This window comes from Osmerus eperlanus, chromosome 2 (assembly GCF_963692335.1).
Source record: "Osmerus eperlanus chromosome 2, fOsmEpe2.1, whole genome shotgun sequence".
Lineage (NCBI taxonomy): Eukaryota > Metazoa > Chordata > Actinopteri > Osmeriformes > Osmeridae > Osmerus > Osmerus eperlanus.
Window position 1 is genome coordinate 23540410 of NC_085019.1, and position 20357 is coordinate 23560766.

Sequence of the window (20357 nt, forward strand, 5' to 3'; positions counted from 1 at the left end):
TCCATGCCCAGGTAAAGAGGCTGCCTCCATGCCCAGGTAGAGAGGCTGCCTCCATGCCCAGGTAAAGAGGCTGCCTCCATGCCCAGGTAGAGAGGCTGCCTCCATGCCCAGGTAAAGAGGCCGCCTCCATGCCCAGGTAAAGAGGCTGCCTCCATGCCCAGGTAAAGAGGCTGCCTCCATGCCCAGGTAGAGAGGCTGCCTCCATGCCCAGGTAAAGAGGCTGCCTCCATGCCCAGGTAGAGAGGCTGCCTCCATGCCCAGGTAAAGAGGCTGCCTCCATGCCCAGGTAGAGAGGCTGCCTCCATGCCCAGGTAGAGAGGCTGCCTCCATGCCCAGGTAGAGAGGCCGTTTTCAGATCGCTGGGCCTCCCGGGGTTCAGCTCCTGCAGGGGATTTCAGGAGAGCTGAGCTGACAGACTGCTAGATGTGCCTGTTCCCCTGTCAGCAACCTCACAGCCCCCTCCCCCCCTTCCCGGTAGGAACTGCTAAAAGCTCAGTTCTGTGGCACAGGGACAGGGCTGGATGTGTGTGTGCGAGTGTATCTCTCTTATGTGGGAGCGAGGGACTCGGCCTCAGGCCTCTCATAGAGAAAGAAAGAGAGACAGACAGAGTGAGTGAGAGAGAGCAAGAGAAAGAGAGAGACAGGTAGACAGAGAGGGAGAGAGAGAGAGAGAGAGAGAGAGAGAGAGAGAGAGAGAGAGAGAGAGAGAGAGAGAGAGAGAGAGAGAGAGAGAGAGAGAGAGAGACGAGAGAGAGAGAGAGAGAGAGAGAGAGAGAGAGAGAGAGAGAGAGAGAGAGAGAGAGAGAGAGAGAGAGAAAGAAGTCAGGTGGCTGATCGGTTAGGGAGTTGGGCTAGTAATCAGAAGGTTGCCAGTTCGATTCCCGGCTGTGCCAAATGACGTTGTGTCCTTGGGCAAGGCACTTCACCCTACTTGCCTCGGGGGGTATGTCCCTGTACTTACTGTAAGTCGCTCTGGATAAGAGCGTCTGCTAAATGACTAAATGTAAATGTAAGAAGAATAAAGAGGAGAAAGGTTGACCTGATGTTGTGAATTTAGCAAATTAGCCAACAGCGACCTCTACAGTTTTGAGATGTCAGTACATTCAAAACAGCAATATTGCTCAGGACTGACCTCTGTTGGCTTCTAGAGTGTACTGCAATAAATCCCCATAAACTGAGAGAATAGACCGGAACAGACTAGACTATACTTGACTAGACTGGACTAGAATAGGATGTAATAGACGAGACTGATTTAAAAAACACTATTTTACTGTTGTCCTTGAGTTCTACGGTAACTTCAAAGTCTCTGCCTCTAAAACATTCTGTTCTTTCATTCACATTTACATTTAGCATTACATTTACATTTATTCATTTAGCAGACGCTTTTATCCAAAGCGACTTCCAAGAGAGAGCTTTACAAAGTGCATAGGTCACTGATCATAACAACGAGATAGCCACAAAACATTGCGAGTAGCCAAAACATGAAGCACACATTGTGAACAACCAAAATAAGTGCCAAAGGGAAGAACCATAAGAGCATGTAGTTAAACAAGTTACAATTAAACAACATGAGCTGCTATAAGTGCAAGTGTACCTGTGGAAAAAAAAGCAAGCAACAATAATAAAACAATATATCACAGCGAGTACACAAATTTAAGTCAGTTACCACTAACCACAAGAGCAACAAGTCTCTAAGCAAGAGTCATTGTGATCCTTGAGGAAACTAACATCGGGTCAAGCGAACCATTCCTAAGTACCGTTGTACTCCCAGAACAAGTGCGTCTTGAGCCTTTTGTTGAAGGTGGAGAGACAGTCAGTGTCTCACTCTCTCTTAGCAGACGCTCTTGTCCAGAGCGTCAGCCATCTGACCCCCTATTTCAGGAATGAAACATTTATCAATCATTGTTCATTTAATATTATTTGGAAAGTATAACTAAATATAACGTGGCGGGGTGTATAAGCCCAAGGGATCACACAGTTCAACTTTATATTCATGGGTATTAAATAATCAGAATGTAATAATTTACAACATGAAGTATTTGTATCTCACTTTGAGTTTATGCTAAATGCAAAAATGTCAACAAAACGATTCCTGAGCCTTTCCCAAGTAAGGCTATCGAGCTGATTAACACAACAGAAACAGGTCACAGTTTTGCAGTTTTGATGAGTGTGCGTGACTGTGTGAGTCACTGTTTATAAGCAGCGTCGATCATGCCGTGTAGCAAGAGCAGGAGTCACCAGTGGTTTATTATAGAGTGTGAGGTCATGCCAGCAGTGACTAATCTTCCAGGACTGTTCTCAGTCTTCCCCTGGCTTCCCCTTATCCGGGGGAGGGTGGGAGGGTTGATGGGGGGGGGGGACTCTTGTTATTCTCAGCAGGAAGGCTTTAAGTCAGTGGTTCTCAACCCTGGTATTAATTAAGGGACCCTCTGCCCCGCTGGTTCTAGATGTTTCCCTGCTCCAACACACCTAGTTCTAATGAATAGGTTGTTAGAAGCCAAATAACAACCCATTCATGTGAATCAGGTGTGTTGGAGCAGGGCTCTGTTTGACGGCCTGTGATAGCACAGGTCTTTGGATTCAAATCAGTAAAGCTTTATTGGCATGAATGAGTTAAGAGTGTTGCTAATGCCCCGCAGCCAGGCAAGACTGAACAAAATACACGAATTACATTACGCACTTAAAACACTTACACTTAAACGATAACAACAATAATACAAGTAATGATGATAGTGACATCAACGACAATGAGAAGGAAAACTATTACATTTGACATGAGGTAATCCTGACTGTCAGGCGTCTGAAGGAGAAGCAGAGAGCGCAGGTGGAACTCTTTGGAATGGGCCTCGGTGACATCACACAGGGCGGGTGTGGGGGGTGGGCCCCCCTCCGGACAGTCACCGAGCTGATAATAGCTCCTGACACAGGGGTGGTAATAGCCTGAGCAGGGAGAGCGCGCCCTGGGGGCAACCCGAGACGGCCCAAGACCAGCAACGGCGGAGCAAGAAATAGAAACTCCAGCCCGTCAAGGAGTAAACAGGTCACGGCCCTGAGCCGTGTTTGGAAGCCTGCGTAGTGGTGTGGCATTCCTGCCCGGTGCCCCACTGACACCCAGCAAAGGTCTTCTGTGAGCTCATGAGGTGTAAATAGAGAGAGGGAGGGGGGGGCTGCATGGTATATAAGGCTGAGTTGCTGCTCAGTGTCCACAACACCTCGGGGTGAAGACACACAGATCCAGCAAGAGATTCCCGCTCCAAGAGACCCTCACACCAAGAGACCCTCACACCAAGGAATCTTCCGGAAGCGATCGGAACAAGACAGACAAAACATGAGCCTGCCCTCCACCTTCGACAACATGTTCAAGGACGACCCCTTCTTCAGCCAAGGCGGCCTGCTCGGGGCCTTACCCCAGAGACCTACGGCGGCCGCCTCGCTTCTCCAGAACGACTTCTTCAACAGGGGGGCTGAGATGACCCAGAGCCTCATGAAGGAGCTCCAGCAAGGCCTTCCAGGGGAGTTGTTCCAGCTGGGATCCCCTCTCCTCAGGCAGAGGGCCATGGAGGCCCTGGATCAGGGAGAAGGACCCTCCGCGGAGCTGGTGGAGGCAGATCCAAGCAGGGGGCGAAGCGATCTCTCTGTGACCCTGGACGCCCAGGGATTCCTCCCCGAGGAGATCAAGGTGAAGCTGGAGGGGCGGAGGCTGGCGGTGGTGGCCATGAAGAAGGCCCAGGCGGAGGAGGTCCAGTCTTCCTCCTCCGCGACGTCCTTCTCCTCCTTCTCCTCCTCTTCCTCTCAGCAGAAGGGATTCGCCCGAAAGTTCGACCTCCCCGCCCACCTGGACCTCAGCGCTCTGTCCTGCTCACTTGGGGAGGACGGAAAGCTCCGGATCCATGCCCCCGCAGCCCTGCAGCCAATCAGTGACAAACCCCAGGCCCAGCAACCTATCAGTGGTGAGCCCCAGGCCCAGCAACCAATCAGTGATGAGGATCAGGGCCCCGCCCGCTTCAGAACATGTCTGGACATCCCGATTACGAAGAGCCAGACAGAGGATGCAACCCTCACAGCTTAAGAACCTAGACTGACCAGGGAGACTGGACAGTGTAGTTTACTGCTGATGCTATGTCAATCCAATGGACTGTTTTACCTTGTAAATGTTATTTATATGAACTGTTTTGATTAAACGCTATTGATTTTCAATCGACGGACTCGCTCGAATGGTTTGGGAGGTTTTTCTCGCTGCTCAGCTCAGACCTACAGTGCGGATGCTCCTCAACAATTATTTCCGTTTCTGTTTCCATTGTCGTGTGCAAGCGCAACACACATCTTCATAAAGACCTGGTGGCTTTTGAGTCACCAGGTCTGCAGGGTGGTGAGGGGCTCCAGGTCTGCAGGGTGGTGAGGGGCTCCAGGTCTGCAGGGTGGTGAGGGGCCCCAGGTCTGCAGGGTGGTGAGGGGCCCCAGGTCTGCAGGGTGGTGAGGGGCTCCAGGTCTGCAGGGTGGTGAGGGGCCTCAGGTCTGCAGGGTGGTGAGGGGCTCCAGGTCTGCAGGGTGGTGAGGGGCCCCAGGTCTGCAGGGTGGTGAGGGGCCCCAGGTCTGCAGGGTGGTGAGGGGCTCCAGGTCTGCAGGGTGGTGAGGGGCCCCAGGTCTGCAGGGTGGTGAGGGGCCTCAGGTCTGCAGGGTGGTGAGGGGCCCTAGGTCTGCAGGGTGGTGAGGGGCTCCAGGTCTGCAGGGTGGTGAGGGGCCTCAGGTCTGCAGGGTGGTGAGGGGCCCCAGGTCTGCAGGGTGGTGAGGGGCTCCAGGTCTGCAGGGTGGTGAGGGGCCTCAGGTCTGCAGGGTGGTGAGGGGCTCCAGGTCTGCAGGGTGGTGAGGGGCCTCAGGTCTGCAGGGTGGTGAGGGGCTCCAGGTCTGCAGGGTGGTGAGGGGCCTCAGGTCTGCAGGGTGGTGAGGGGCTCCAGGTCTGCAGGGTGGTGAGGGGCCCCAGGTCTGCAGGGTGGTGAGGGGCCCCAGGTCTGCAGGGTGGTGAGGGGCCCTAGGTCTGCAGGGTGGTGAGGGGCCTCAGGTCTGCAGGGTGGTGAGGGGCTCCAGGTCTGCAGGGTGGTGAGGGGCTCCAGGTCTGCAGGGTGGTGAGGGGCTCCAGGTCTGCAGGGTGGTGAGGGGCTCCAGGTCTGCAGGGTGGTGAGGGGCCTCAGGTCTGCAGGGTGGTGAGGGGCTCCAGGTCTGCAGGGTGGTGAGGGGCTCCAGGTCTGCAGGGTGGTGAGGGGCTCCAGGTCTGCAGGGTGGTGAGGGGCCCCGGGTCACACAGGGGTTTCTGTGACACAGTCCTCCCTCTCGGTGGGACCAGCCCCGGCCACATCACCAGCTCCACCTGCTGCGACGAAACCAGGTTTCCAGGACAGATCTGATCTCTCAGGGAAGCGTTTCCGTGGCTACAGACAGACTGGTGGTGTCATTATCTTGGCTGACGGTAGACCTCATTCTGGTCGGCTCGTTCACACTTCACAACTCAGCCACTTCTGACACTGTTCTAGAATCTAGACCATACGTGTCTAACTCAAGGCTAACACCGGGCCACATCCGGCCCGGTGTACAATTACATCGGCCCTGTTGCAGCGCAACAGCTGCCTTTGCCTATTCGCTTGATGCGCGCTCGCATTAACTGTGGAAGTCACTATCTAGCATCCCATCAAACCCAGAATACTTCCTAAATTTGGGCAAATCCCCGAATGTTTACAACGTCTGGCTCCGCGCCTGATTAACACTCGGATCGATAAGCAATCTCGAAAATTGTATCAATATAAAAAATAATACGATCCCTTTCCGTAATCATCAAAAAATGTTGACTGCAACCCCATTCAAAGCAGGCTGCATCTGGCCCTGGATGGAAGGCAGTTTCAAGAAAGATGGGAAAGCGAATACAACTAGAGAGGGTACAATTTCTGGGGAAATTGTAGGGTGTGTTTGCTTGCGTCGGTTGGACAGGGGTCCGTTTTTTAATGACATTTTTACAACTGATATTTCTGTATTTTATATAAAAATGCATACTTATTATTTATAAAGATTACATAGATTTAAAAGCATTTTTTTTTGCTGCTCATTTACAACTGAAAATACGAGTGAAGTGTAGAATGAAATGGATGTCTTCTCATTTCCCCTGCAAGAGGCAGCCTCATCGTTGAATCAAAAAGAATACATTTGGCAGACCGGTGTACAAATGGACCTAATCTCTATGACTTAAACGTCCTTTTAAGTTTTTCCCTTCTCGTGATATTTTCATGCATTTAGCCTACTCATTGCACTCATTCATTCAATAAAGAACCCCCTTTGAAGATTATTCTACGACGTTACCCGGCAGTAGAAGATGGAATCGCGATTCAAACAGGGCCATCTGCTAACTGAAAATATGCCCCCCAAAACGTAAATAAGCTTGACATTTATTTAGTGGAAAATCGCTCATTCATAAAAAGCTCACTGGTAGCGATCATTGTAAGGTAACAACGCAAAATGCGATATAGCCCTGTGTGGAGAAGCTGCCCCGGTAAATTCTACTACTACGGTACAGTACTAGACTACTGCTGTGTTGGTCTCGGTAGCGATTGCGTTGGTTGAATTCGATTAAACGTTCCGTTGTACGGTTTAGGCTGAAATTATTTATTTTCATGAACAGATTGACAAAGTTTAGGCTGTGGCAATGAAGTTCAGGTTAGTAGTTAGATAGACTTTTGATTTAAGTAAGGGGAGTGCCGAACATGTTCTGTCGCCGTTTGACTTCCTAAACAGCTGTGTATGTTAGATGTTTTTGTCGTGTGTCTCGTGTAGGCTACAGCGTTGCAGTGATACACTGGATTGAAACCACAGGTAATGATAATTTCACCCACAAATCGTTTACTTGTAATCTAATGTCATAATAAATCCTACAACGAAAATGTATATGTGAGGAATGTTTATTTTAACGATTGAAAACAGATGCATCATAGACCACTGTAGTATGTGTTGCCCGGGCAACAGAGGCTAATGTCATGCTAATGCTTCAGTGAAATAGTAGACTACCGTTTCCGAAAGTAGATGTGGGCCTACTTCCTTAATAATATCAGCTAATATTGTACATTACATTTCATAAGTGTTTCACATCACAAAGTAAAATGAGTAAATAGTTATCACCCTGGCCGCTTTGCTTGTGGCGTTTCTGCAGCTGCCTTGCAGTAAAGATATAGTTAGCCTAGCTATCCCCCAAGTTAACAGATGCGAAACGAATGTTCTGCTACAGGTAGTCACGCGTGTTTTCGTGACGTTAGTGACGTAGTGACGTTAGTAACGTCAGTGACTGTGGCTAGCAAATTAGCCACCGTTAGCTTCACTTTTCGCCACAAAAACTTAACTTAAGCCCAAACCATGCAACGGAACGTAAATTCCAATAGAAGCAACGCAATCGCTACCAAGACGAACCTTTTGACACCGCCGTTGTGTATGTAGGCCAAATATTGACTGAGTTTTAGGGGGGCGAAAATAAACAATAATAAATATATATGTGAGAGAACAAAGGTTGTGCTCTCGCCGAAGGCTTGAGCACACCCAATAAAACTGCTATGTATTTTCTGTTATGAGGCAATGTCGGTCGTTAACGAGTACAATCTCCGTCGGCATTTTGACACCAAACACAGAGATAAATATGCCAAATTTAGCCTCCAAGAATAACTGCAGATTGTCCAAGAATAAAAGGCAATCGCAGCAGAATATGTTCACAAACGCTAAAAACAATGTTTTTACATCGTAAACATCGTTACATGTAGTTACAAATGGCCCTTTGAGGGCAACCAAAATGCTGATGTGGCCCTCGGTTAAAATGAGTTTGACACCCCTGTTCTAGACGTTTCCTTGCTCCAGCACACCTGGTTCTAATGAATGGCTCGTTATCTGGCTTCTGCTGAGCTTAATAACGATTATAACAATTCCCTGTGTTGGAGCAGGGAAACATCTAGATGCAGGGCAGTGGGCCCTGAGGACCGGCTAGGGTTGAAGACCACTGACATAGACCAAGGCTTTCCCTGTCTATCTAAAATCAGAAAATACAAATGTATAATCTTTAAAATGTTTGCTTGTTAGTTATTTCAGCAGGGAAGCTAAACAGCCCTACTTGTGTGTTAACGTATATTTCATGTGCCATAATGTGTAATGAATGCAAGTGGGCCTATGGGAAAGTTAACTATATTACATTATCTTATGACATGGAGACTGTTGTCCAGATACACCTCAGTATCTGTATACGGACATCCTGTGACATCTTGTGCAAATTGTGGCGATAAAGCTGTCTTTTTTGCATGTGTAACAGACGTGGTCTTGCAAGCTCCGTCAGAGGTATCGGGCAAATCGTCCCGCACTGGGTTCGAACTTACCACCTCTGGCTTCCCAAGCGCCACCACTACCAACTACGCCAACAAAAAGCTAGCTATTCGTTGATGCGGGTGGCCTGTTACATACCTGAGGAGTGAGTTTCACCGATACACACCGGCTACACATGCACATTGACAGATTACCATGAATAGTCACCCAAACAGATCATTTAAACGTATCACGTTTGACAATATCTCTCTCTCTCTCTCTCTCTCTCTCTCTCTCTCTCTCTCTCTCTCTCTCTCTCTCTCTCTCTCTCTCTCTCTCTCTCTCTCTCTCTCTCTCTGTATGTGAGAGTGGTGATAAAGAGGCGGTCTCATAGACAGCGCAACAGAGTTAATCTAAACTTTAGTTTCCATTTCTTTATCCCTATAGACGTGAGATTGCGCGCGTGTTTGGAGCAGGGCCGACCGCACGCAACTCTCACAGTCAATCTAAAACTTAAGTTGACATGACGCCGAACGTAGAGTTGTACCTTGATAACGTTTACAGCTCGTAATAACTGGTTTTCTAAATGCAATTCGTTCATCTGAAAGCCATCGATACAAATGTGTGAGTGACGGAGCGGTCCGTGCATCCTCCACCCTGTTTGTCAGTGTCAAGGCGCCCCACAGCAACCAACTCACAAGGTAAGAAAATGCAGTCGGCACTTATCTTGTCCTGCACTACAATATTAACAAACCGTTGCAAAGTAGTAACATAGTAAACAAAATATTGCAGACTACTTATGTGTGTGTCAAGTTAACGTAAAGCAACAATTACTGTGTGTTTAGTCGGCAGGTGTACAGGTTATATCGACTCTCGCGCAGGCTGGGACATGTTCCTCTGGCGGTATTCCCACGGTACTCCTGAACCACAATAATTAGTCACCTGGCTACTCGTCCATTGTAACTGTAGCGTGGTAGTCTAATTTGTGTGAATCATGTTGCCGTGCAGGGCCATGCGGTCAGTTCAGAGAGAAATCCAAACACATTTAATGCCTGATAATTAGACTGAACATCGTATTTAACTATTGCTTTCATGTGTATTTAAAATATCCACTCGCTTTTTTACCCGTACAAAGTCTGTAATATAACACACATACACCTAATAATCATTTGAAAAACTGTAAAGGGTGGTTTTATATAGCACTGACTTCCTCTCATCCTTTCCCCTTCAGACTCAAAAAATCATTTAATTTTAGTAATGCTCCTCATTGTCTGGTCGAAGGTTAAAACACCACACTCATGGTGTGGTGTTTGTGTGTGTGTGGGGACCTCAATCCGAGCCATTTAATCAATCACCCTTGGCACTGCCAACGATTCTATACCTGTCATGCTAGCCCTGTCAGAGGTCAACAGACATGCTAGCCCTGTCAGAGGCCAACAGACATGCTAGCCCTGTCAGAGGTCAACAGACATGCTAGCCCTGTCAGAGGTCAACAGACATGCTAGCCCTGTCAGAGGTCAACAGACATGCTAGCCCTGTCAGAGGTCAACAGACATGCTAGTGTAACGGAGTGAGAACCGTGAAACTCACTCCTCAGGTATGCAAGAGGCCACCCGCGTCAAAGAAGAGCTAGCTTTTCTTTAGTTTCTTTCTTTCTTTAGGCGTAGTTGGTAGTGGTCGCGCTTGGCAAGTCGGAGGTTGAGTGTTCGAATCCCGCGAGTGGCAAACGATACCTTGTCGTGACGGAGCGTAGTTACGTCTCTTACAGACCCGTCACATTATCCATGTCAGAGGTCAACAGACATGCTAGCCCTGTCAGAAGTCTAGCACAGAAACAGTTGACACATCAATACTGAAGCTACACCTTCTTCTTGCCTGTGATGTTTCATTTTGCGTCCACAATTTCTCTGTCTTATAGACTAGTCCACTAGTTGTCTCAGTCCTACCACAGAAGAGGGGATTGCCAGACACTTGTCAATGAAGTAATCAGAAATGGCCTTCATGGAACTTCCTCAGTTTGAATCCAACCTGGGCATTTTTGCTGCATCTCTGCATCTCTCTGCATCTCTCTGCATCTCTCTGCATCTCTCTCTCTCTCTCTCTCTCTCTCTCTCTCTCTCTCTCTCTCTCTCTCTCTCTCTCTCTCTCTCTCTCTCTCTCTCTCTCTCTCTCTCTCTCTCTCTCTCTCTCTCTCTCTCTCTCTCTCTCTGTGTGTCTCTCTGTCTGTGTGTGTCTCTCTGTCTGTGTCTGTCTCTCTCTCTGTGTGTCTCTCTGTCTGTGTCTGTCTCTCTCTCTCTCTGTGTGTCTCTCTGTCTGTGTCTGTCTCTCTCTCTGTGTCTCTCTGTCTGTGTCTGTCTCTCTGTCTCTCTCTCTGTCTGTCTCTCTGTCTGTGTCTGTCTCTCTGTCTGTCTCTCTGTCTGTGTCTCTCTCTCTGTCTCTCTCTATCTGTCTCTCTCTCTGTGTCTTCGTGGCATCCTTCGGGGTACCAGGGGAGTCCTGTCTCCCTGTACCAGGGGAGTCCTGTCTGGGCGCTGGCTCTGTCTGCCATGCTGTCCAGGGATCAACATCCAGCCTCTTGATACAGGCTAATTTATATCTCACCCATTTACCCAGATCATTGTGTGAGTGAGGTTTTGAAGACAATATGTGAGCTATTAAAGTGAATAAGTAAACATTCACCGTTGACTTTTGGGATGTTTTCTCCTCCGGTTTCTTGTATCGAAGGGAGTGGAGGCGAGGCATATCAAGTGAAACTGTGTCTGACATTGTTTGTGTAGTTGAATTACATTTCTCACGTTATTTGAGCCTCCCCATCCAGAGGGATGAGCCCAGAGGGATGAGCCCAGAGGGATGAGCCCAGAGGGATGAGCCCAGAGGGATGAGCCCAGAGAGATGAGCCCAGAGAGATGAGCCCAGAGAGATGAGCCCAGAGAGATGAGCCCAGAGGGCTGAGGCCAGAGGGCTGAGGCCAGAGGTAACTGAGGTTTCACTGGGCTCACGTCCGCCCCAGAGACAGAGAGAACAGAGAGGCCTCAGAGCAGCCGTGTTAGGAGTAGTAGGCCCTGCCTCATACCCTGCCTCTGCCCTTCCTTGGCCCTGTCTCTGCCCTGCCTCTACCCTGTCTTAGATCCTGCTTCTGCTTTGCCTCTAACATGCCTCATATCCTGTTTCTGCCCAGCCACATATCCTGCATTAGTAGTTATTGATTTACTGAAGCTGTTGTTTTGCGGAAATGTAACATTTTATTCTCAGAGGGGAATTTGTGTTTAACTTAGACGCAGTGTGAGGTAGAAGAACTTATAACTGGTGTAAGGTAGAAGATCTTAGAAGCAGTGTGAGGTAGAAGATCTTAGAAGCAGTGTGAGGTAAAAGATCTTAGAAGCAGTGTGAGGTAGAAGATCTTAGAAGCAGTGTGAGGTAGAAGATCTTAGAAGCAGTGTGAGGTAGAAGATCTTAGAAGCAGTGTGAGGTAGAAGATCTTAGAAGCAGGGTGAGGTACGTAGTAATAGCGGGTTTTCTTCTGGGTCTAGTGTGTCAATACAGTGTTGTCCTGTTGTCACGACAGAGGTGTATGCATCCTTTTACAGGACACCGCTCCTAGTAAAAGCAGGTGACCTAACAGGCACGATCAGGTGACCTGACTGACAGGCACGATCAGGTGACCTGATTGGGATGCGGTTTTGAGCTTTATTGCTTTATAGTGTAAAAAGTTGACTTGCTATCAGAAGTGATGCTCAGGGGTCGAACCTGCGAGGAGCTGGTTTGGGCTCCTGCTTTATACAGTATGTAATGCCTGCGCCTCGTGGATTAATAGCGGGACAAGTTATTCCTTCGTTCTCAGCATGAGAAATGTCTGAAATGCGTGAGCAATACAAGGTGTTGCGTGAGAGTGTGAGAAATGGCTGAAATGTGAGTCTCACATTGCATGCGTGAGACTTGAGAGAAGAGGCGTAGCAAGAATAATCGTTTTGGGTAGGCCTAGAAAAATATGGATATGCATCTTGTCAGTTTTTTTACTTATTTACTTTGCGATGCATAATTTTTCGGAGATATTTTCGTTTTTAGTTAGTGCCTTAGAACAAATTGGGTAGGCCTGTGCCTACGCCTCTGCTTGAGAGCCCTGCTTTTAATGACTTGATCTCAACCCTCCTAATGCTCATGTCTGTTTTTCCCCCGTAGGTACACAGGACACATGGTGCATTCTGGGAGGTGCTGACGTCTCATTCCTCATCCTAGAGTCTGGAGGTGAGGGGAAATGCAGAGGGACTTTTTTTTTGTTAAATTCCATAAATATTCTTTTTTTTATCCACTTTTCATTTCCGTATGTTATAATGAATGTGAGTCTCCAGACCTGTACTGCCTGCAGCTGTCCTCACAGTCCCAGGACCGGAACCTGTTTCTCAGCTAGTTTATCTTGACATCAGACCTACTCTCTGCTCTCTCTTCCAAAAATGTGAACTATTTCACAACCACATTGCTGCACCGACTCTGCAAAGAGCCGTGAAAGAGAGATGTAAACCAGCAGCTGTTGTGTGTTTCTCTCTGTTGTGTGTTTCGGTCTGCTGTGTGTTTCAGTTGCATTGTTAGGACCCGCAGTTACAGTAGAAAAAGAAAGAACAAGGTCTAACTGGGAGTCAGGTGGCTGAGTGGTTAGGGAATCGGGATAGTAATCAGAAGGTAGCCGGTTCGATTCCCGGCCATGCAAAATACGTTGTGTCCTTGGGCAAGGCACTTCACCCTACTTGCCTCGGGGGGAATGTCCCTGTACTTACTGTAAGTCACTCTGGATAAGAGCGTCTACTAAATGTAAATGTCTCCGTGCCGTGATGGCTGAATGAATCATTTTGTTCCTTTTTATTCTTCTCACTTGGTTGCACCTGCAGTTGTGCTGCTGTGCAGACTAGCTGTTCTCCCCCTGCCCAGTCTGTTCTGCTCTCCTAACATGGAGGCCAGGGGAAAGTATGATTTCGACGCCACAGAGGAAGATGAGCTGAGCTTCAGGAAGGGCGACGTTATCAAGGTGTGTGTGTGTGTGTGTCTGAGGTGAAACTACCAAACCAGGAACCACAGAAGAAGACAGATGTCACGGCCTGCAAGGAAGGCTTTTAGTCACTCGACAACTGTCGAATGTGATAGTGGGACGTTTATAAAAAAAATCATAGTTTTGATAATACTGAAACAGCAGGGTCATAAAGTGTGAGCCTGCTGGTCACAATGCTTCTGTTTCGCATTTGTTCAGATTGTAATGGCACCTTTTTTTATGCACATATAACAATTTGAGTGAAAAATGTAATCTTTTAAAAATGCAAATTAATTTCGGAATATCGTAATATTGGGTATATCTCCTTTTTTGGGCTTTCTCAGTCTTCAATTCCCTCGTTAATCGTTCACTGTGGTGTCAGACTTCTGGACTCTTGTGTTGACACATCACAGAAATGGGCCGGTCTTTCTCCGTGACAGTAGTCTTGGTTCTCTGTCATCAGATCCTAGGTGCTGAGGATGACTGGCTAAAAGCTGAAATGAACGGGCTCAAAGGCTTCGTGCCCAAGAACTATGTTGAGAGACCAATCCCAAGGTGAATTTTGAGCTATATGTTTGTTTGTGTATTTATTTATTCAATTTTTATTAAGACAAAATGTGCACATTTTCTTTACTTGAGTCGGTTGAAACACATTTGTATTTTACAAAACTTGAGTAAGAAGATGCAGGGATACTATCATTAAATTCTTGTTGTGGGAGTAGATGTCTGTGTGTATGTCCATTGATGTGTGTGGATCTCTCTCTCTCTCCCTCTCTCACCCTCCCTCCCCCCTCTCTCTCTCTCTCTCCCTCTCTCACCCTCCCTCCCCTCTCTCTCTCTCTCTCTCCCTCTCTCACCCTCCCTCCCCTCTCTCTCTCTCTCTCTCTCCCTCTCTCACCCTCCCTCCCCCCCTCTCTCTCTCTCCCTCTCACCCTCCCCCCCTCTCTCTCGCTCTCTCACCCTCCCTCCCTCTCTCTCTCCCTCTCTCACCCTCCCTCCCTCCCGCTCTCTCTCACCCTCTCTCTCTCACCCTCCCGCACTCACCCTCTCTCTCTCTCTCTCCCTCTCTCACCCTTCCCCCCCCTCTCTCTCCCCCTCTCTCTCTCTGCAGCTGGTTCCAGGAGGATGCGACTCGCAGCACTGCAGAGGAAGTGCTGATGTCCCACCAGGTGGGCAGCTTCCTGATACGGGGGAGCCAAAACTCCCCTGGAGACTTTTCCATCTCCGTCAGGTGTGTGTGTGTGTTCATGTTAAGTTTGGGATTTGGGTTTGTGGTAAGAGAACGCAATTTTGAATGGGAATGAATGTTTAGGCCCTGCTAGAATAGAAAAGACAAACTGTGTGTGTGTATATATGTGTGTGTGTGTGTGTGTGTGTGCGGTATGTGTGTGTGTGTGTGCGGTATGTGTGTGTGTGTGTGCGTGCGGTATGTGTGTGTGTGTGTGCAGGCAGGAGAGATGTTCAGGGGTCGGGGCAGTCCGCTTACTGAGTTCAGTTTAACAGCATCATCTGTTGTTTCAGTGTTTCTCACTTCCCCTTACAATTTGTCATTTCATCACTTCGATGTTAAAAAACATAATCTAGTGTCCACAGAGCCGCTGTTATTGACAACACTGACGGCTGATTTCTGCAATATCCCTACTGACCAGTAGGGGACAATCACATTGAGTTATCAGAATGGTTTCGAGTGTGACTCCTTAGCCACAAATAAGCAAACATGAGTAATGGCCGTAGTCTCTGTCAAACCTAATGAAACTCCAGGTGAGAAAGTGATCCGCTGCATTGCTCCTCTCCACAGACATGAGTTTGACGTGCAGCACTTCAAAGTGATGAAGGACGGCAGGGGAGCCTACTTCCTGTGGACGGAGAAGTTCACTTCCCTCAACAAGATGGTGAACTACTACAAGACCAACTCCATCTCCAAGCAGTCGGAGATCTTCCTGAACGACGGTAGTCAAGACGGCAGGAGCCTAGCGACCACCCAACAGGTGTTTCAGCCGTGGGAGTCTTTGAGGCCAGAACCCAGCACACCTTTAGCGTATATCTAAACAAACCCTAACCTCCAGCCTCTAGCCTCTAGACCCTAACCCTAGCCTCTAATATCTATTTTTTAAGTTTGTTTCATGTAAAGTGGGTGATTTAAAAAAAGTCAGCCCATGGAAAATCGTTAGATCAGAATCTGTTTTCATGAACACCCCTGCAGGCAGTTGGTACATCTGGCAGGTGGTCTGTCCCTTGGGGAGGAGCCTAACGGCTGTGTTGAAGTGGTGCCTGTGAGGGACCATGTAAACAAGCCTCTCCTGGTCTGTGAGGGACCATGTAAACAAGCCTCTCCTGGTCTGTGAGGGACCATGTAAACAAGCCTCTCCTGGTCTGTGAGGGACCATGTAAACAAGGTTCTCCTGGTCTGGGAGGGACCATGTAAACAAGGTTCTCCTGGGGCCCGTTCTCCGTACGTCGCATTCGGTTCTTCGAAACTCATCCTGGACTTGCTGTCATAGCAACAGGTCCGTAAGCTTAAACCTGCTTGGGAGCAGGTTTATTTTATGTAAACACGATTAGATTGAGGCTTTACAAGCAGAGGTGATACAGGAAGTCTGTCACAGACATGTCTTGTCCGTTTTTACTACAGGAACCTGTTGCAGAAGGTGCAAGAATAATTAGCAGAATTTAACATGAAACCGAATTAATTGCTCATTGCGTGAGGCTCCTTAAGCACAGCGCGATATGCTAGCCTATACTTTTTGAGAGGATAGCCTATCGTTTTTTTGTGAGGGTGTCATTTACATAATACATTTGTTGAAACCACATCATATGACATTAAAGATGATAAATGAAAATATGAAAGTATGAAAATTAAAAAAAACATAGGCCTAGCTTACTGTAATAAGCGATAAAACGCGTCACTCCTCTACATTTAATTTGGTCTGCTACTTTTTGCCAGCCCTCTTTCTTGGATTTTGCAGACTTTGAGGTGTTCCCTGGCGTTCTGATAAAATCTTCAAATTCGGAGTAACCTTCGAGCAAGCTGTTGCTCTGTTGGCTCTGTTGCGGAAAAAACAGGGCGCTCATTTTGACCACGGTGAGCAGCCATAGACTTATGTGAGCAGCCAATAGCAGCGTTGCTGATCAAGGTTTCTACTATCGATACATACCCCCTTTTAGACCAACGTATAACTCAATCCAGCTATACTAATCATAAACAACAAGGGTGTTCAAAGAACCGAACTAGCCAGATCATGATAAGCAAGATGATGTCATCTTGGATGTGTCATTTGATCTCGGATGTAATAAGCGACGTACGGAGAACGGGCCCCTGGTCTGGGAGGGACCATGTAAACAAGCCTCTCCTGGTCTGTGAGGGACCATGTAAACAAGGTTCTCCTGGTCTGTGAGGGACCATGTAAACAAGGTTCTCCTGGTCTGTGAGGGACCATGTAAACAAGGTTCTCCTGGTCTGTGAGGGACCATGTAAACAAGCCTGTCCTGGTCTGGGGGGGACCATGTAAACAAGGTTCTCCTGGTCTGGGAGGGACCACGTAAACAAGGTTCTCCTGGCCTGGGAGGGACCATGTAAACAAGGTTCTCCTGGCCTGGGAGGGACCATGTAAACAAGGTTCTCCTGGCCTGGGAGGGACCATGTAAACAAGGTTCTCCTGGTCTGTGAGGGACCATGTAAACAAGGTTCTCCTGGTCTGGGAGGGACCATGTAAACAAGGTTCTCCTGGCCTGGGAGGGACCATGTAAACAAGGTTCTCCTGGTCTGGGAGGGACCATGTAAACAAGGTTCTCCTGGCCTGGGAGGGACCATGTAAACAAGGTTCTCCTGGTCTGGGAGGGACCATGTAAACAAGGTTCTCCTGGTCTGTGAGGGACCATGTAAACAAGGTTCTCCTGGTCTGTGAGGGACCATGTAAACAAGGTTCTCCTGGTCTGGGAGGGACCATGTAAACAAGGTTCTCCTGGCCTGGGAGGGACCATGTAAACAAGGTTCTCCTGGTCTGGGAGGGACCATGTAAACAAGGTTCTCCTGGTCTGTGAGGGACCATGTAAACAAGGTTCTCCTGGTCTGTGAGGGACCATGTAAACAAGGTTCTCCTGGCCTGGGAGGGACCATGTAAACAAGCCTGTCCTGGTCTCTGTGTGTCTCCTAGATGAAGAGAGGCAGCCTTCCTGAGCAGAGGAGTCAGGGACACCAGGCCAGCGGTCCGGTGCCGCGCCGCGCGTCAGAGCAGTCCCACAGCCAGACGGTAACTCACCTGCCCTCACCTGCTCTGCCACCTGACGAGTGATAACTCACCTGCCCTCACCTGCTCTGCCACCTGACAAGTGATAACTCACCTGCTCTGCCACCTGACAAGTGATAACTCACCTGCCCTCACCTGCTCTGCCACCTGACAAGTGATAACTCACCTGCCCTCACCTGCTCTGCCACCTGACAAGTGATAACTCACCTGCCCTCACCTGCTCTGCCACCTGACAAGTGATAACTCACCTGCCCTCACCTGCTCTGCCACCTGACAAGTGATAACTCACCTGCTCTGCCACCTGACACATGATAACTCACCTGCTCTCCTTGTGACACATAACCTCAAGTTACATAATCTCCATTTACTGTTCAAAATCAAAATTCCAAACATAAGATTTCAAAACATTTTAAAAGTGGATACGACTAGGGGTCGTATCCACAGAAGACAAAATAGCAAAATTGTCTTCAGAACTTTTAAATTATTGACATGTCAGGGAAACCCTCCCCCCGAGGAGGTCAGAGGTCATTTCGAACCCTGACCTCCACCTTGTGAGACCATGCAGTAGCTGCTCTGTCCCATGGCTACAGTAAACATACACACTGAGGGTGTGGCCGGTGGGAAGTCTGTCTGCCCTGAGACCATGTGTGTTCTGTGTCCAGAGTAAGAGAGTGCTGGAGGAGAGAGCTCACACCATCGGTAGCGTTGGGAGAAGCAGCCCTGCCGCCTCGTTTCCGGTCCCCCGCAGGACCTCTGAGCCCACCCCCCTGCATCAGGTAAGCCCCTCCCTCAGGTAAGCCCCTCCCCCTCCCTCAGGTAAGACCCTCCCCGTGCCCCTCCCTCAGGTAAGACCCTCCCTGGGCCCCTCCCTCAGGTAAGACCCTCCCCCTCCCTCAGGTAAGACCCTCCCCCTCCCTCAGGTAAGCCCCTTCCCCTCCCTCAGGTAAGACCCTCCCCATGCCCCTCCCTCAGGTAAGCCCCTCCCCATGCCCCTCCCTCAGGTAAGCCCCTCCCCCTCCCTCAGGTAAGACCCTCCACATGCCCCTCCCTCAGGTAAGACCCTCCCTGGGCCCCTCCCTCAGGTAAGACCCTCCCCCTCCCTCAGGTAAGACCCTCTCCATGCCCCTCCCTCAGGTAAGACCCTCCCCCTCCCTCAGGTAAGACCCTCCCCATGCCCCTCCCTCAGGTAAGACCCTCCCCCTCCCCATGCCCCTCCCTCAGGTAAGCCCCTCCCCCTCCCTGGGCCCCTCCCTCAGGTAGACAGCTCTCCATAGGAAACTGGATCTGAATGCTTCAGAGCTGAAAGGAAATGTGTACTACAGTAAAACGGCTTTGACTGCAAGTAATATTGAGTGTGTGTGTGTGTGCATGTCTGTGTGTGTGTGCCATTCAGGTGAAAGCGCTGTATGACTTCATAGCGGAGGAAGAGGACGAGCTGGGGTTCTCCGTCGGTGATGTCATAGAGGTTATAGACCGTCCAGATCCCTCGTGGTGGAGAGGCCGGCTGCGGGGCAAAAGCGGGCTGTTCCCCTCCAACTACATCACCCCCATGTGAGGAAGGACCCGGGACCGTACCTCAGGAACACACCTCGGCCCTGTCCTCAGTGGCAGGTCTGATTAGCCACGTGGGCTGTGCTGGTGGGGCGACGGAGACAGCTGTTGCCACAGCAGGGGCATTCGTATCAATATTATTTGCTGGAGGGTCGCACTGCACTCCCATAATATCTTGTTTAGCGATGGTGTGATGATTTTGTTTTGTTTTTTTAAGTGTTCCGTGTTCAGTTGGCCTTGGCAAGTAAACATGTTTAAAGTAGACTGTAAGCCTCACTGAGATTTGTATTTAAAAAAACGGCACTCTTTTCCAGGTTTAACGCTCTGTGAAAATAAAATAATGAGACCCAACACAATCTTTCTTTTCTTGTGTATAAACTTTCTATTTTAGAATGGCAAATTACGAGACCCTCCCCATGCCCCTCCCTCAGGTAAGACCCTCCCCCTCCCCATGCCCCTCCCTCAGGTAAGCCCCTCCCCCTCCCTGGGCCCCTCCCTCAGGTAGACAGCTCTCCATAGAAAACTGGATCTGAATGCTTCAGAGCTGAAAGGAAATGTGTACTACAGTAAAACGGCTTTGACTGCAAGTAATATTGAGTGTGTGTGTGTGTGCATGTCTGTGTGTGTGTGCCATTCAGGTGAAAGCGCTGTATGACTTCATAGCGGAGGAAGAGGACGAGCTGGGGTTCTCCGTCGGTGATGTCATAGAGGTTATAGACCATCCAGATCCCTCGTGGTGGAGAGGCCGGCTGCGGGGCAAAAGCGGGCTGTTCCCCTCCAACTACATCACCCCCATGTGAGGAAGGACCCGGGACCGTACCTCAGGAACACACCTCGGCCCTGTCCTCAGTGGCAGGTCTGATTAGCCACGTGGGCTGTGCTGGTGGGGCGACGGAGACAGCTGTTGCCACAGCAGGGGCATTCGTATCAATATTATTTGCTGGAGGGTCGCACTGCACTCCCATAATATCTTGTTTAGCGATGGTGTGATGATTTTGTTTTGTTTTTTTAAGTGTTCCGTGTTCAGTTGGCCTTGGCAAGTAAACATGTTTAAAGTAGACTGTAAGCCTCACTGAGATTTGTATTTAAAAAAACGGCACTCTTTTCCAGGTTTAACGCTCTGTGAAAATAAAATAATGAGACCCAACACAATCTTTCTTTTCTTGTGTATAAACTTTCTATTTTAGAATGGCAAATTACGAGACAATTATACAAATTTCTCT

The 20357-nt window shown here is 48.9% G+C and overlaps 2 protein-coding genes across 2 annotated transcripts; both read left to right on the plus strand.

Annotated features, from left to right (window-relative positions):
• Positions 1-3201: 3201 nt before the first annotated feature.
• Positions 3202-4197, plus strand: hspb9 (heat shock protein, alpha-crystallin-related, 9). The gene has a single exon (XM_062481621.1). It carries the CDS (start codon positions 3329-3331, stop codon positions 4067-4069), a length of 741 nt encoding a protein of 246 aa, XP_062337605.1. The 5' UTR covers positions 3202-3328; the 3' UTR covers positions 4070-4197.
• Positions 4198-8701: 4504 nt separating this feature from the next.
• Positions 8702-20319, plus strand: grap2a (GRB2 related adaptor protein 2a). Its single transcript, XM_062481463.1, has 9 exons — positions 8702-9017; positions 12496-12561; positions 13200-13336; positions 13800-13891; positions 14448-14567; positions 15135-15324; positions 17491-17586; positions 18246-18359; positions 18977-20319. Exons 3-9 carry the CDS (start codon positions 13259-13261, stop codon positions 19136-19138), a joined length of 852 nt encoding a protein of 283 aa, XP_062337447.1. The 5' UTR covers positions 8702-9017; positions 12496-12561; positions 13200-13258; the 3' UTR covers positions 19139-20319.
• The last annotated feature ends 38 nt before the right edge of the window (positions 20320-20357 follow it).

Bases quoted from the DNA above. Each gene is read 5' to 3' on its own strand.
- hspb9 (XM_062481621.1), top strand. From the start codon at position 3,329: ATGAGCCTGCCCTCCACCTTCGACAACATGTTCAAGGACGACCCCTTC.
- grap2a (XM_062481463.1), top strand. From the start codon at position 13,259: ATGGAGGCCAGGGGAAAGTATGATTTCGACGCCACAGAGGAAGATGAG. The intron at 13,337-13,799 runs GTGTGTGTGTGT...CTCTGTCATCAG, and splicing joins GGAAGGGCGACGTTATCAAG to ATCCTAGGTGCTGAGGATGA. The intron at 15,325-17,490 runs GTGTTTCAGCCG...TGTGTCTCCTAG, and splicing joins GCCTAGCGACCACCCAACAG to ATGAAGAGAGGCAGCCTTCC.